The sequence below is a fragment of the Bos mutus genome, chromosome 2 (genome assembly GCF_027580195.1).
Source record: "Bos mutus isolate GX-2022 chromosome 2, NWIPB_WYAK_1.1, whole genome shotgun sequence".
Classification (NCBI taxonomy): Eukaryota; Metazoa; Chordata; class Mammalia; order Artiodactyla; family Bovidae; genus Bos; species Bos mutus.
This window is the reverse complement of record NC_091618.1, coordinates 40,387,900-40,404,415: the sequence shown is the minus strand read 5'-3', so window position 1 is coordinate 40,404,415 and position 16,516 is coordinate 40,387,900. Positions and strand designations below refer to the sequence as shown.

The window sequence follows — 16,516 nt, the reverse complement described above, 5'->3', positions numbered from 1 at the left end:
GGAGGACAGGACAGAGAAGGAGGAAGAGAAGGAAAAGATCATGAAGCCTTAAGGACACAAAGCTGAGACTTTCTCCTAGAGTTAGTCAGAAGGATTGAAAGAAAACTGAACCGGGAATAATAATAAGGCCTCCCAAGGTAATTCTGTTGTTATTTAACGCTGTGCTCCTGAGCCCACAGAGGGTAGCTCACCCTTTGAGAAGCACTGCCTTGAGCCATGCTTCACCACACATTATGTTAACATGGGAAGACATCTGAAATATTGAAATGGGATAAGTTAGGAGTTTGGGATTAATATATACAAACTACTATATATAAAACAGATAACCAACAAGGACCTACTATATAGCACAGGAAACTATACTCAGTATCATATAACAATCTATAATGGAAAAGTGTCTGAAAATGTATATGCATGTATATATGGATATATATATACCTGAACCACTTTGCTATACACGTGAAACACCACATTGTAAATCAACTATACTACAATAAAAATTTTAAAATAAAGTATTTCAAGTAAAGCAAATTGCTTGAAGGTCCAATACTGGCTTGGACTTAAATAATGCTCTCTAAAGCTCAGGCTTTACAGTAAACTCCGAGAGATAATGGAGGCCAGGGAAGCCTGGTGTGCTGCAGTTCATGGGGTCACAAAGAGTCAGACACAACTTTGCGACTGAAACAACAGAGCTCAGGCAGGTTATCTGCAAATCGAGGAGAAAGAAAAGAGATTGCGATGAGATGTCTAATAGTCCTCAGATTCTAATATTTGTAAAATCTTAAACTCTTTGAAGAGGGTGCATAAAAAAAGAGATCATGAATGCAGAAACAAGAGGAAAAGACACATCTTGGATAGGAAGACAAACGATTTGCATTCTGCTTCTCTTTCACAGAAGAACTGTGCAAGGACATTTGAGGGCCATATAAGGTCTGCCTGCTTTTTTCTTCTTGCTTTTATTTTCTACCTTTCTTTCTTCCTTTCTAAAGATACTTTCCAGAAATATTTTAATAGCTGTCAATTCACATAGTAAGATAAACAACTATTTAGTTTTTAAAAATTAATTAATACATATGCTAACAAGATAATGAGGCTGGACCTTTACTTAACCCTCAGAGTTTTTTAAAAAGAAAAAGTAATTGGAGATTGTAGCAAAGGAGGTATACCCAGCATCAAGTAATTCAATGGAATGACTGGCTTTTTTAACAGGAAAAGAATGACTTGAAAATCGCCAGCCAGTCAACCTAAATGATATCCTTAGTAATATCAGGGAGCCAATACAAAAGAATAAATTTTTTTAAACACCCCTAATGTAGAATAGCATCCTGAAAGCATTAGAAAATGAAGGCCAAGTGCCTTGCTGGCAGTATTTGAGTGCCAAGGGCCAAAAAAAAAAAAAAAAAGCCAATTACTTGATTCTCAGGAAAGTACTTTATTATAATGCCCTAGAGTTCTTCACACAAAAAGCATCACTTCCTCAGTGAAACAAGTCATATAAAATCCACTTCCACAAAAAATTAGCAGTTAAAGCTGATAATGGGGTTCTATACAACATGCTTCTATATCAAGACTATGAAACCTCAGCAATGGATACACGTTTTTCTTCCACAAAAACGACTTTTCCCCACCACTGATCAGTTGTGTGTCATGAGTGACAAAAGAAACCCAGACAATGGCAGTCATTTGTTAATGAGGGTTGTCTGACCAGAAGAACTTTTTTTTTTTGGTATTGTCTCATTTCACTCCCATTTCCACCAAGAAGACGCTGCAAGCTCAGGAAACTTAAGAGTCAGTTTCCAAATTGGAAAATGTTGCAAATACCAATAAGGAATAAACATGCTCAGCAGCAACTGCTCAGCCCAGGCGGGGAGAGGGGTAAACCAGATGGACTTTTCCAACCCAGATTTCGATGATCTACAACAGAACCTGGATGACTCGGAGAAATTGAGATGCAATTTGGAATCTGCTTTATAAAATAGAATCCCAAACAAAGACATTCAACAAGGCAGAGAAGTCTAAAAAGGAATGAAAATGGATTCCGGGTAAGAACAGAAATCAAGCCAGCTTGAGACTCATGAAGAAATAACGGCTGTCCCCCAAATCACAGCATTTTTTGAGGGGAAGGTGACTTAGAGAGCTGACAGTCTGGGGGTCACAAACTCAAATGCATGCTCACCTGGCTAGAGATCAGAAACAAAGTAAGGTAGAAATAGTGGAGACAAGGTTAATTGAAGAGTGCATGATGTGTCTGAAAGCATTCCAATTAAAAAGAAAACTGAAATAGGTATGCTGGCCAAATAAAACAGCTCTTGAAGCCAGTTTAGCCTAGGAGCTTCCTGTTTGTATCTGATCATCTGACTGCTCCTAACTCTACCCTACTGTCTACACATGAGGAAACTGAGGACCAGAGAACTCATATCATTTGATGATAAGCATGCAATAGTGTTTGCCTGTAGCAGAGCCAAAATGCTAGGATTATATTACACACCGAGATGATGTTAAATGGAAAAAAATGAAATGACATTAAGGCAAAAATCCTGCATGCCTTTAGGTCAGGTGTACTAAGTTCACAGAGTTTATTTTTTCAGAGGCCAAATTATATCATCTAGTTAAAACATAAAGCTACTGAGAATTGCTGGAAGATGTATGCAAGGAGAGGTTGTGCAAAAAAACAAAACAAAAATCCTAAGTAGTCAGAGTCAGATATCCAGTTTTTCAAAAACCAGTGTTAAGTCCATAATTATCTTTGTCACAACAGTCCTGAATAAGATGGCAAGTGGAGTTCCTGACTTCTATTTTCCAGGCAGTAAAAACGAGGGACAAAGAACCCTCACAGTTTTATTTTTAATGGATTCTTTAAAGTTACATGCTCAAGGTTCCTTCTAGATACTCCTCAAAAAGCAAGGTAAGAAAAATCCTTTCCATTCTTGGTATTGGGGAATGTACATTTTTAAAAAATTGGGTAAGCTTAAGACTCTTAAAAAAAAATAAAAAGTGAAGTTCCGAGGGAAAAAATTTCATTGAGATATATTAAGTGGTGTGAAATCTCCCTAGGAAATTCATGAAGTCCAGAGAAGGATGACGAGATCCTCCCCTAGGGCAGCTAGAAGCAGATGAGACAAAGAACTGGAAATCTTCTTTCTGGGAGCCCCCGCTTCTGTCAGCCAACGGGACTTTCCTTCCCTGGTTTCTGTGTGTCTAAGAAACACACAAACACACACTCCTCAGAAGGAGGAGATGCAGTCTGTACACACAGCTGGCATCTCTTGACATAAATCTCTCCATAGGTACTGGGCTAAACCTTCAATATGAGGAAATAATCTTCAAGTTTTATAGCAGCATATGCATGATTCTTCCCCCTCCCCCATAAAACTCCCAACATGAACAACCACATCATGAACAACATCAAATTATTGCTTTTCAGAGGCCAATTCAAAAACACCCACTTTATCACAGAAAGAATATTCCTTGTGTATGTGAGTGCTTCCATTATGTCTTATTTGAAGGGGGAAAATGAAATAAAAATCCTATCGGAGATATTTATAGATCTCATAAAACCTGATTCACTCTCATAAGCTGCTATAAGCTCAGTCATCAGGTAAGGCAGAAAAGGCAGGTGTAGTAACCGGCACTGTATTACAGTATATGTGCCGAATTCTGACTCACAAAGAAAAATATCCACATGCCGGGAAAACTTAGGAAAAGTCCTAAGTAAGACTGGAAAGAAAGGGAATGAGTTGGACATGGGAGTGAGCAAGCCAAGCAAATTCCAACAGTATCAAAGGAGGCCGAGTTTTGGGGGGCAATGGATACTGCGAGTATTTCCCCACTACTAAGCGCAAGTGATTTCATGAAAGCTGCTCTGGTGGGATGGATAAAGGAAATACCATGCCTTCCCATCATTCACCTTCTCTTAGACACTCGAGATGACTAGGGCCTTAGAGAAACCAGTGATACTATTTAGAAAAAGAGTACTGTTTTCAACGGAAGGAAGAATGGTTGAAAATGGGAAAAGAATTTGTTGAGTGGATCCTATGTGTCAGACACTGGGCCAGAGAGCCAACATGCCTGCTCTTACTTAGGCATTATTGTCTCTATTCCACCCATGACAGAATAGACTCAGAGATGTTGGGTGACTTTCTCAAGGCTCCAGCTCTGCCTGATTTCAACACCTCATGTAATTTGACTAATACAAACACTATGACCTTAAGAAACCCTAACTAAAGTGTTAGTCGCTCAGTCATTGACTCTTTGCGACCCCATGGACTGTGGCCCACCAGGTTCCTCTGTCCATGGGATTCTCCAGGCAAGAATACTGGAGTAGATTGCCATGCCTTTCTACGGGGGATCTTTCTGATCCAGGGATCAAACAAGGTCTCCTGTACTGCAGGTAGATTCTTTACCATCTGAGCCATTATAGGGCTCTTTTTCAGATGAGAAAACCAAGTCCCAGAAAGATAGGCCAGAAAGCCTTCAAATCCATACAGTTCCACTGAGTCCCAAGCCATGACCTTTGGCTTCTGCCTTGGTGTCTCCTTCCTAACTAGGAGTCAGTATAAATGTAGAAATTCAGAGTCCTGAGCATACTGCCTGGGCTCATTCTGAGCCCAATCTGGCTCAACCAGACTTCCAAGTTGTGTGACTTTAGGCAAGTCATTTAATAACTCTCACCTCAATGTATCCATCTGTAAAAGGAGGATTAAGCAGAACATATATCTCACAGGGTTGGTGTGAGAGTTAAATGAAATGATGTATATAACGTGCTCAGATGAGATCATCTCTAGGAAGTATCTGATATCTATTAGATATTATTCCTAGAGGAGGGCATGGCAACCCACTCCAGTATTCTTGCCTGGAGAATCCCATGGACAGAGGAGGCTGGTGGGCTACAGTCCACAGGGTCACAAAGAGTCGGACACGAGTAAAGCAACTTAGCACAGGTATTATTATGATGCTTGTTATGGTGACAGACAGAATGGCCAAGTTGAAAGAAGGAAGAGGAAAGAATGTTCCACCATGGGTTTTGCAACTCATCTGCTTTGCAGCCACATGAATACAACTTGCTTCATCTTCCTCTGCCCCATTTTTCTCACCTCTGAATGGGAAATTCTGTAATATCTGCCTGTTCCTTAGTTACAGAAAGAATGTGCCAGTGACAAGAGATCCTGATCAAAACACCCTGAGTCCTTGAGAACAAAAGCTCAATACAGATGTCTGTTAGACTCTTACAAGCCAACGTGAACATCCCCATCACAGGGGAAACCATCTCTTGGTCCATATTAAAGAAAGAAAGAAAGAAACTTAATACAGGGAGGTAAATGCACAGGGGAGGGCCGGGTCATCTTGGAATGCAGAAGGCAAAGCCAAAGACTCAGTGTGACACTGAGCAGCATCTCAGGGAGCTCACAGGAGAATCAGCTCTGCACAGGGGGCTCCTCGCAGATGACATCCTTCACCTCTTAGACAGGAGCTGTGCTCTATGAACAGGGTCTACAGTGGCCCTATGAACAAACACTAAGAGCTCAAAAGGGAGGGATGGGGCCATCTATTTCCACTCCTTTGTATGCCAAGCAAATCTGCCGCCTCTCCAAAAATAAGAGCCAGCACTGTGACCAGTCCATTGAATTCCCGCAACCTGAGCTCTGGAAGGTGAGCATGAACGCAGGGTCAGGAGCAGGCAGGCACTCCCTTGTCGAGCGATTGCTCCACAGCTAATTGCCGTTTTCACAGCTGGGTTGAGCTTTCCAAAAGATATCCTTCAACCCTGAGCTCTGAGCTCCTCTCCTGATGTTCTCTCTTGCCAACCATACCCCATCAAAGACAGTTTATAGATGAAAGGATGCAGCTACAGTACATACATTTTTGCAAACATCACAGTTTGAAATCGAGGCCTTTCTAAGGCTTCTTTGTGAAAATCACCACATGCCCACAGTCATTACCACAAGAGCTAAAGCCTTCTATGGACAAGGAGGCGGCCCCCTTGCCTGAATGTCCTCGGTGGCAATTCTTCTACAGTTTATTTTTGCTCCTCTTACTAGAAACATGGGTCCTTTGAAATTCTTTATAAACAGAGTCTACTTGCAAACAGTGAGGTCAGGAAGAAATCTGTTGAACTGGTACCTAATACCTATCTGGCATCATCCAACAGATGTTCATGCATGCATCCATCCCTTCAAAACCACAGAGCGGGATGAGGTAAGTGGAAAATCATGGTCGACAGCCTGCTGAGAATGAATTATTTGAAGCACGGCACGGCTGGAGTTTAGTGCCCACCACCACAAAAGTACCAGAAATGGAATTTGACCAGGTTAAGCAAACCTCTAGTGGGTCAGAGGAAATGTAAGCTAAATGAGACTGTACTCAACACTTTAGGGTAAAGGAAAGCAAAACAAGAAGGATCAAACAACACTTGGACAGTTGCTATTAACCAAGGAGCTGGATGAAGTATACCCACGACTACCCTGCTTTATTATAAACCTCTTTTACACTTAGCTTCCAAGTTATACAAGAAATAAAATATTTCCATATAAGGAATAGCCAACTACAACTCTGATCTATCTGATATCAACCTTCCATAGATTAAGAGCTCAAAACCTTGGCTGCATATTGGAATCACCCAGAAGATTATTAAAAAAAAAGAAAAAAACAAACACTGATGTCTGGGTTCCACCCAAAGGAATACTGATATAATTGGTCTGGGGTACAACCACAGTTGTGAATCATTACTGCACACATAGTCAAATCTTAAGTCACGGTCATATCTTAAGTCTTAAATATCCACTGATTATCTACCATGTGCATGGCTTTCTAAGAACCTGAAGGGTTATGTATTAAAAGTTTATTCTCAGAATTACAACCAAGGCATGGACTTTGCTCCAAATCATACAACCTAACTGGAAAAACAGGGTAATGGGGAAAAAAGAAAAACTATATTACAGGACAAAACTGAAAAGCATCACGAGGAAGTAGAAAGTTCTACACAAGAGTGTAGGAATAGCAGCAATTACTGTTGGCAAAGGGAAAGTGAGGGAGTTTCCTGGATGATGTGGCAACCATCTGAAAGTCAAAGGATGGGTAGAATTTGGACAAAGAGACTCATGAGGGAAAAGGAAAAAGAAGGGAAAAGTCTGAAGGAAATGACATAAATGAAGACAGAAGCAGAAAAAGCACAATCATTCAATTTGTATGGCAGCGCGCATGGTAACAAGAGGGCAAACTTGTAACTACTACCTAGCCTCAGTCTAGGAATACTGTGACTCTTAGACGTTTGGCGTCATCATACGCAAAAGAGGGAAACACCAACAATCTGAAACACGGTGATTGAGGTAGAAAGTCAATCCAGGTGAGGTGGCCAGGCTGCCCTGGGGCAATGGCAGAACAAGAAGAAAGCCAACCAGGTGCCGTACAGTGAGATCCAAATCAGGGGGATTCTTCAACCGATGACAGTCAAGGGAAAGAGAGAAGCCACAGATGATAGAACCTTCAAACCTGGATCCCAGAAGAAAGGCGATTAGTACAAGAAACAGGGGAGCCAGGAAAAGGAGGACAGAGTGGATGAGCTCACACTTCGGGGTATATTCAGCTGAGGTCATAACTGGACAATCCCAAAAGTCTTTAGTGTCAGCCCCCATGTTTCCAATTCCAAACTGTGAGACTGAACTCAGGAAGATACCGGAGCTGGACATGTAGATTACAGCTTTGATGAAATAAAGAAGTCTCCATTTGGGAAGCAAACTTCAATTTCTAAGATCTTAGAGGTGAAGCCAATCTGTGAGACAAGTTCCAACAGAGAACTTTTACCATCATCACTACCAGAGATTGGGTGGAGACGGGCCAAAAGTTGCTGGGAAGTAGAGTGAAGAGCGCCCCAAGTTTCCTTTCCTCGCTAGAGTCACTCAAAATTAGGCCAGCACAATCCTTCCAGCCCCACAGGACTTTTTTAAAAACACACAGAAGTTGACTCTCTTCCCAACTGCTTATCACAATGTGCAATATTTTTTTGTTTAAATTTGTAAAACATTACAACTTCACTGCCCATCCAACCCTCTCAAGAAATCTTAAAACACTTCAGAAAAGCTTTTCCTGAATTGGCACATGATAACTGCTACAGTTTCACGCAGTCTCTTAGTTGGCAAGTTGTCAGAGACAAAGCATTTCACCATTTCGCACTTGACGCTTTCCACATAAAACCCCAGTTCCACCATCCATCCAGCTCCCTACCACATCCATCTCAATGCACCTCCTTATTCTCACTCCATTTGTTATCATTTAAGTGACAGCACTTTTTTTCATAGGGCTGGAGTTGTAATTGGGGGCTTTTGTTTTGTCTTTTTAGTACAGTGTACATTTTCCAGGTTACCACACATTATTAAAAGTGGAAAAAGAGATAAAATGACACACATAAGCTTTCTCCAAGATATCAATAGCTTGGTTTAGGGCCCAGACAATTCCCAAACTTCATGTACAAGGGCTGTTCAAAGTAAAAACAGGATTTTTTTGCCTCCTTTTAAGGGGAAACAGGGAAAGAAAGAGGAGGAAAGATGAGAAGTAACCCAAAATATACTCAGAACAACATGATGAAAAGCAAGCAAATGGATCATGTGGACATCTGAAAGAGTCTGGGGCCTAGGACCGCCATCCATGTTAACAACAGCTGGACCTTGGAAGGTTCAGTGTTCCATCTGGCTTCAACAATCACTTGGTCCTAGCCTAGTGTTTTAAAGAAACCAAGAGCCTTTCAGGATTTGAAACTCTAAGATTATCTGCATCTAGCTTTGATAACAGGCCTGGGGCCTGACTTTTAATATGACCCTTAGGAAATGTCAATAAACCCATATTCAGAAATAGATATTGCATACGGCTCTACATTAATTATTTTAATTACCTATAATCATTTCCGAATGACACAGACAGGGATGCTGTTTCCTGGCCATTACGGACATGTGTATTTACGCTGTCTACTCATCTGCCCTCAAAGGGCCACCAGCCCCATTACCCCATTAGCTAAAACAAAAGCACAACAGAACTTAGTAAATCTCAAGTATGTTCTATAAACAAGATTTTAACAAGGTGAGGCTATATAGAGAGGCATGGGTCAGTACTCAAATTCAGGACTTCAAATCTCTCTTTTTGGCAACAGTGTTCTGATAGTGCATTACTGAATTCTGAACATGCTCACTCTCCCCTACTGGAGTCAAGCTCATACAGGGCAGAGCCTATAGCCAATTCAAATTCACATCACCCAAACAGTATTTTGCACATAACCAAAGTAAAGGAATGAAGTACTGACTGTGAAGTATTTTCCATATTTTCATATAAATAGAGAAAAGCCCACAAGGTGTGACTGAGTGCCTCGACCAGCTCAGTCAGCAGTGTGAATCACTATGAAATCATAAGTCACTCCCATGTCAAGCAGGCTGATCCTAGATGGATCTCGAAGCTGCTGCTGACCCTCAGCTGTCCCTCTGTATGTCACACACGTGGTGGATGGGGACAGCTGGAAGCTGCTCTAACGGAGAGTGCAGCAGACACAATACACTCAGCAGGACCAAATTCTCAGGGTCACAACAAAATACCAAGTGACGAAAACAAAAAGGTACCAAGGCAGGAGAAATGATTCTCCAAATTAGCAGCAGAAAACAAAAGTGAAAGAACAAGAAGGGAGAGGAACAAGATGATGACTAATTTCAGGTAAAAACCTGTTCTAGTAATGCAGGACTTGATTTGGGGAACACTTAAATTGAATGAGCAGAGTTTCTCCTGTGGGTGTGTGATGTTCTAAAATAAGCACACAATGTATCTGGGCAGAGGAGTATTTCTTAACTTGCAGGTGTTGCATGTAACATTAATGATTAGCTGCTGTATCTTGTTCCACTGACTTTAACACCTTTAGTGCTTGTAGAGCTTCCTAATCACTGTTCTTGGTAAGATCTGGCGATCTGGGTTAAAAATTTCTACCTGTTCACGCAAAGCAAGCACTCAGTTGATCTGGGAAAACAAAGGGGTGTATTTGTAGAGAGATACATCTCCACCCCTCACCCTTCTGGCACTGCTCAGGTTACGTTGGGGAGCTGTCCTAAACTTTCAGCAAATCTCTGTCCCAACATACATGCTAACTGATAGACTGAGTGAACCGGAATCACAGAGGCATTCTCTGCATTTGCCAATCATGGAGGCCAGCAAAGGTGACTGAAAACTCCTGGCATGCTACTGCCAAACTGCAGAGATAGGGGGTGTCTCCACCCCATGTGGCCAGCTACCCTCTCAACGTGAGTCATTTGGGGCTGGCTGGAGGAAACTGCCTTCCCTCCCCAATAAGCATAGGCTGATTAAAGAATTCTGCATTGCCTTCTTGTACGCACAAAGTTAAAATGCAGGAATTCTCTGATGGGAGAAGAATCTGAAGATTTATAAGAGAATGGCAACTAAAAGCTCCATTAGGACCCTCTCTAAACTATTCCCATTTAAGTGGAGAGGCAAATAGCCCCCACTGGCATTTATATTTAGAATGGGCTGAGAGAGAGGAAGAGCGCATTTTGAACACTGAAGGTCTCTGACATACCCATACATAAATCATTTCAGGGTGAGGTGTCACAGTGCATCTTCTGCTCTGCCCTTTAAATGGATTGGACCCCAACATCACATTCTCCTCAGGGTAGGGAGTGGGGGTGGGAGTTACATGGAGAACAAAGAAGTCACCACTTCCTTTACCCCCTCTCCCGCAACTAAAGACAGATGTAGTTAAAAAAAAAAAATCTGCATTGTAACATTCATTCACTTTAAAATACCAAACTGAAACAGGTAGACTTAATGATCATGTTTAGAAACCCTAAATCTACACAGAGATGTATCTATTCAGAAGAACATGGAAATGAATCTGTTAAAGAAAGGCTAAGTGTGTGATTGATGGCATTCACATGTGCTTTCATTTGTAAAGCTACATTTATTTAGTGACTGCATCCTTATAAAGGAAATCTGGGTAACAGGGGCAGTTCCAATTTTTTTTTTCAGTCTGCCAAGTCACTGTTTCAAATTTTTTTAAAAATAGGCTTATGGTAACTAAAGAACGCACAAATCACATACAATAAATAAATAAATAAATAAAAAGCCAGCTATTTTATCCTTTCAGTGTGGTTAGCAAGGCTCCTTTGTGTCTACAAATTTCCCTGGGTGGTGCTGTTGCCAAGAAATTCTAATTCACGACAAGGTTTTCTGCAAACTGGGGACAGAGGCAAACCTGCGGGTGCAGGGACCCTACAGTTTGCTTTGTCTTTCTGGCTGAGACAGCACCTGGCTGCTCGGGCCTGTAGAAGGCAGTGCGAAGGCACGATCCCCGTGTAGGAGAAGCAACGTAGCTCACGGACCAAATCCTATCCCTTGCACCATGAGGCTGCTCTTGGAAGGCAACCATTTTTGTAGGCTGTCCCCTAGAGATGCTTCATACCAAAGGCCCTTATAAAAAGTGGTTCAGGGTGCCTGTCACCAAGATGAAATTGCAGTGTTATGGGGACGCTGCAGTTCTTACAGTAGCCAAGTATGCCATTAGTTTAAAACAATGGGGGAGTGGGGGAGGAGGGAGGAATGTTCTATGATTTATTTATTTGTTTCCAGTAGCAGTGGAAAATTTTCTCTGAGCACAAGGGAGGCCTGAAACTGACCCCATCTGCCAATTATGAATCAGCATTAACAACAAACATAATTCCATAAGAGTTTTCCAGTAAACACACCATGCTCCTCAATGGCATGAAGCAAGGCTAAGTGTAAATAAGACTTAGAACATCATTACTTGACCTGTACTCATGAAACAGCAGTCTAGGTATGAAGAATATATCAAAATTCTAAAAGTGCTTGTAGCTTCCCAAAGAAAAATAACCATCAATATTGTATTAAATCCTTCTTCATCTTCCAAGTCAGCAGCACATCCAGAAAAATCATGATTTCTGACGGCGACAAAACTCATGAATGGGTCCCCCGTTATCCATCAAGTGGTACCCTATACACTACGCTAGCTTCTGTCCTACCTTTGACTTTTTTCTACTTTTGCTCAGACAGCTCTTGGAAAATTTCCTGCAAGTTTCCGAAGGGCTTAAGGCTGGTGGCTGTAGGAGTTGTGCGTCAGCTGAATTCCATAAAATAATAGACCACATAAGCACAGCGTAATTTACAGTTATATGACAGGCAGGGATGATGTTACTTGAGCCAAGTGCTTAAGTATGCAGTCAGAGCCCAGGAATGGAGAGCTGTTAATGTAGGATGTCCATCTGGATTTAAAAATTATACCGGCAACGATTTTCACAGTTGGAGCTGGATGTGGAGAAGACATGATTGTCCCAAAACCCAATGTCAAAATGATGACCCCTGTGACAGGAGATCCATGACAAGCTCACTGACTGTTAAGCAGGACAATTATCTCAGGCAAGAATTTAAAATAAAACCTCCATCCTTAATTTTCAAATGCACAGATGTTCTTGGGTTTATCATCCAAGCCAGTCTTTTCTTAGGAACCAAACCAGATTACTGGAATCTCTGCATTTCGCTCATCTCCTCAAGGTACACTGTTCACTTTCAGGAGTACATCTAATAATTGCTCCTTATTTGACCTCTAAAATCTGATTACCCCAGAGCATCAGCAAACTTCCTCCGGCCTGGGGTTCTTTGTAGCAACCTTCCTGAGCTGATTTGAGCAAAGGAGACTTAAAATTTCACCATCTGATGGTTGATTTGGAACCAACAGTTGCATGTAACCACATTCCCCTCCTTTATACTCAGAAGCAGCACAGGGGAGGGTGTAGGGAGAGAGAGGAAGAGAGAGAAGTTGGAGATATGTCACCAGTACGAACTTGGGAGTCCCAGTCACCTTTACAGAAAGCATTTGTGACTAAGGAGTCCAGAGAAGAAAGCTCTTTGGAGTGACAGCTCATTTAGGACTGTGTCCTCACAAGTTATATTTCAGTATGGACTATGAGCATGCTTCTGAAAGAGCGTGGTAAAGGATCTGAAGGTGAGGGTAACAGGCAGTAGGACAGGATTAAGGCAAGAAATAGGGAAGGAGGTGCAGTGGGCTGAAATTCCTTTGCCCACAGATAGAAACTAAACTAGAGGTTCCTCGAAGTGGGTGAGATGAAGTGAGGAGGAAGGGGGGTGGGAGGTGGAGAGAAAAGCAGAGAAAGCTTCTGAGGAAACAATAGATCTAATACATCCTCTAATTATCAAACCAATGATGTTTCCTTATAGATCTAGATGTTCTCATGGATGGTCTAACCAGATCTAGAAAGGCAGGTTTCCTCTGGAGAGGCCTTCCCCAAAAAGCAGGCTTTACTACTGTGACAACTTGAACCAAAACAAAGTTGGGTGATTCATCAGGGGGGAACGTTGTAACAAATAAAGCCAACTTTCTTTCCTCCAAGCCTACTTAACAGTTAGTCACAAACAAGGGTTGCCTAAATCAACAGATTCTCTTCCCTAACGAGTCTAGACAGTTGTTAATAGGCAACCAATTCAACACCAGTGGGCTGACAGTGTGAAATGAAGACTATTTCTGAAAATGAAATTCTGGCAACCTTTTGGTTTAATTAGCATGTGAAATAAAAAGAGGAAAAAGCTCCAGTGAGACCCTTCATGAGGCAGTCTCATCAAGGATGGAAGAAAGGATGCACTGGAGAAATGCCTTATGCTAAAAAAGTGTGCGCTGTGTGTGCCTTTAGAGAAGGACAAAGTCAAACACATCTGCCAGCATCCTCAGGCAGGAATGCATGTATGGACCCACAGACACCAGAGACCAGTATCCGGAGAAACTCCAGCCTGGAAGAATCAGGGGAGTAACGGCAATTAGTAACAATGGTACAGAGGATCACCTCCTTACACCGAAAACCAAACCTCACTCGCTAAAGCAGCGACTGTTACATCCTTAGACTCAAGCCGGCAAATCCCGCTTTGGATCCTGGCAGAGGAAATCCAGCCGTTCATTAGCCTTAACAAGCTGCTGTCACGAAGCAGAGAAGTTACATGAGCAGCCACACACCAAGCCTCTCGCAGCCCTCCCCAAGGACAAGCACGTTACTCCAAGACGGATTGTGCACGTTCACACTTCCTCCATGCAAATCTGAATTGTCTTCTTGGACTTTCCATGATACACATTGTAGAATTTTGAAAGAATACTAAAGCATACTCGTGTCCCTCCACCTTCCCCCCATCCACCATCTTTCCTGAAGAAATGTCCCCTCAGCAGCTCCCAATCCTTACTGCGAAAAACCACCGTTTCTGCAGCAGATTTGGCACTTTCCACTGACCAGCACTTTCTTTATTCTACTTCACAAAGCCCAGTGAACTTGTCACCAGCCCCACTTCCCCCTCCCTGGGACACCTAGCCAACTTGGCACTGGTGCCCTTCAGCATCTTAGGAGTTTCTTAACTAGTCCTCTAAGACAAAGTCAGAGGCATGGAAGCACACACCACCCTTTGTCGGAGGTTGTGCTAAGTGGAGAGGGACACCAAAGGAGAGAGGGAAGCAAGGACACACGCAGAGAGCGATCTCTTTCCGTGGATATTGCACTGGGGAAGCCTACAATGCATGGTCAGCACTAGATAGATATATCTTCCCATCCTCCTCCAAGATATCCTTGAGTACCTTTTATAACTGGGTTCCTCGCCCTCCTGCCCACCTTCTAATCTCAAAATCAAGTTCCTATTCTTTATTGACACTCGCTAATTACTAGGAAAACACCCCGCTTTGCTCTTACCACCCCCCACCCCTCCGCATCTGACGGCCGTCAGCACCAGTTGAGAGATGAACCTGATTTAAGGTACCAAGTAGGTACAGCTAGTGCATGTAGGGACGCGGTAGCTGTCTGCGATGGCTCGTTAAGCCCCAAACCCCCTTCCCACCCGGCTCCTCCGAACCCCAGAAGTTAGGCAGGTCTCTGCTGGGGGACAGTGAGCCCAACAAAATGTGCACAAGGATGTGTGTTGGTGACTGAAACGCAGGCAGCTCGGACCGGCTGCTCAGCTCTGCACACTATACGGGGTTAGGGGGTGGGTGGAGAGGTAAGCATATGACTGTTTCCAAAAACATTTTCAACAACAAACAGCCAAAAGGGGGGTAAAAATTAAACAAACAAACAAAAAAATTCAACCCCAAGCCCACACCAACGCAGCCCCTGCGAGTCCGCCGCCACCACACGATTTACACAAGTAATTTAAATCATTCACCTGCTGCCAGGTCTCCTCCAGGGATGGCAAAGCTGAGAAGTAGCCGGTGTCGTGGACAAGTTGTAGCTCCTGGAATATACTATAACTAGCCAACACGTCCATGTTGCTGCTGCCGGGCAAAACCGGAGGAGAAACCCTCCCCGAGCACAGTTGGGTCTGTTTGTTTGTCAGTCTGTCTGGCTCACCCCCCAAGAAGGCAGACATCCAGTGGCCCTTTTGTTTTGTTTTGTTTCAGTCAACTAAAAAGGAAAAAAAAAAAAAAAAAAAATCAATGCAGGAGAGAGGGAGAGAGGAGGTGAGAGAGGAGAGACTGAGTGGGGTGGATGGAGAGAAGCATCCAGCGTGTACAGTGCAGACGGCTGCCAGGAAAAGGGGACTTCTCCACGGGAGTAACAATTCCCTTCCAGGGCTCTAATCACTCCAGCTCGTGGATCAGGAAGGGGGATGCAAACTCACTGATACGAAGCTGCCATCTATTTCTGCAGCGCTGTTCGCTCCTAATGCAATCTTTGCTCTTTATTTTGGGAGGTTGCATTTTTTTTTTCTCGCGATCGCTTCTCTCCCCCCCTTTCCTTCCCTCCCCACCCCCCACCCCATCCTCGCTAGTTTGTAGTCTCTCCCCCTCCTCCTCCTTTTCTCCTCCTCCTGCTCTTCCCCCTCCCCAAACTCCCTCCCTCCGCCCCGCTCTCCGCGCAGCCGTGGGATCTCGGAGGAGGGCGTACATTAGGCCGCGTGTGACCATGTAAGGTAAACAGGGGGCTCATGAAGTCACTCAGGACCAATGGGGAGCGCGGAGCGGGACCTGAGGCGGGGCTCGGCCCTGGCGGCGGGCGCCGATTGGCAAGCTGCGAATCTCCCCGCTGCCTTACAAGGCGGTGCGAGGCGAGCTATTTTTAGAGGGCTATATAACGGGGTTGAGGCGGCCGCACAGCGGCCGGGTAGCGTGAGCGCGAGGGACGGGGAGGGTCGCGGCGACACTCTCGCCGGCTCCCGGGACGCCGAGGCGGCTGGGTTCGGGCCGCACGCCGGCCTTCGACCTTCGCTTTGGTGCCAGATGGAAACTCGGGCGGCCGGAGCCGGCGCCCTCAGAAGGGAGAGGGTCGTGTATCGCCATTCTGGCGTGGACGCGGCCGGTCAGGAGGTGAAAGTCCAGAATGCGGGGTTAGGATGCCTCCTGGAGGAAGAGCAAGGTGGGAGGACAAGGAAGCCGGCGGGGAAGAGGGCCAGCCACTTCCCACTCCGCCTCCCTCCCAGGCCTGGGGGCGGGGAACCGCGAGGGAGGGGCAGCACAGAAGAGTTCCACACTTCC

The 16,516-nt window shown here is 43.8% G+C and overlaps 1 protein-coding gene across 3 annotated transcripts in view; it reads right to left on the bottom strand.

Moving 5' to 3' along the window:
• KLF7 (KLF transcription factor 7) overlaps positions 1-15,818 on the bottom strand; it is a 105,134-nt gene extending 89,316 nt beyond the window's left edge. Inside the window, exons 1-2 of one of the 3 annotated variants that reach the window (XM_070387644.1) lie at positions 15,664-15,818; positions 15,208-15,446 (exon numbers count right to left, since the gene is read on the bottom strand). In XM_070387644.1, the coding sequence (XP_070243745.1) occupies positions 15,208-15,411 (204 nt within the window). In that variant the 5' untranslated portion in view covers positions 15,412-15,446; positions 15,664-15,818. Of the gene's footprint in view, positions 1-15,207 lie in introns of all 3 variants that reach the window. The other 2 variants (XM_070387635.1, XM_005908303.3) reach the window with 2 other exon arrangements.
• Positions 15,819-16,516: the final 698 nt, after the last annotated feature.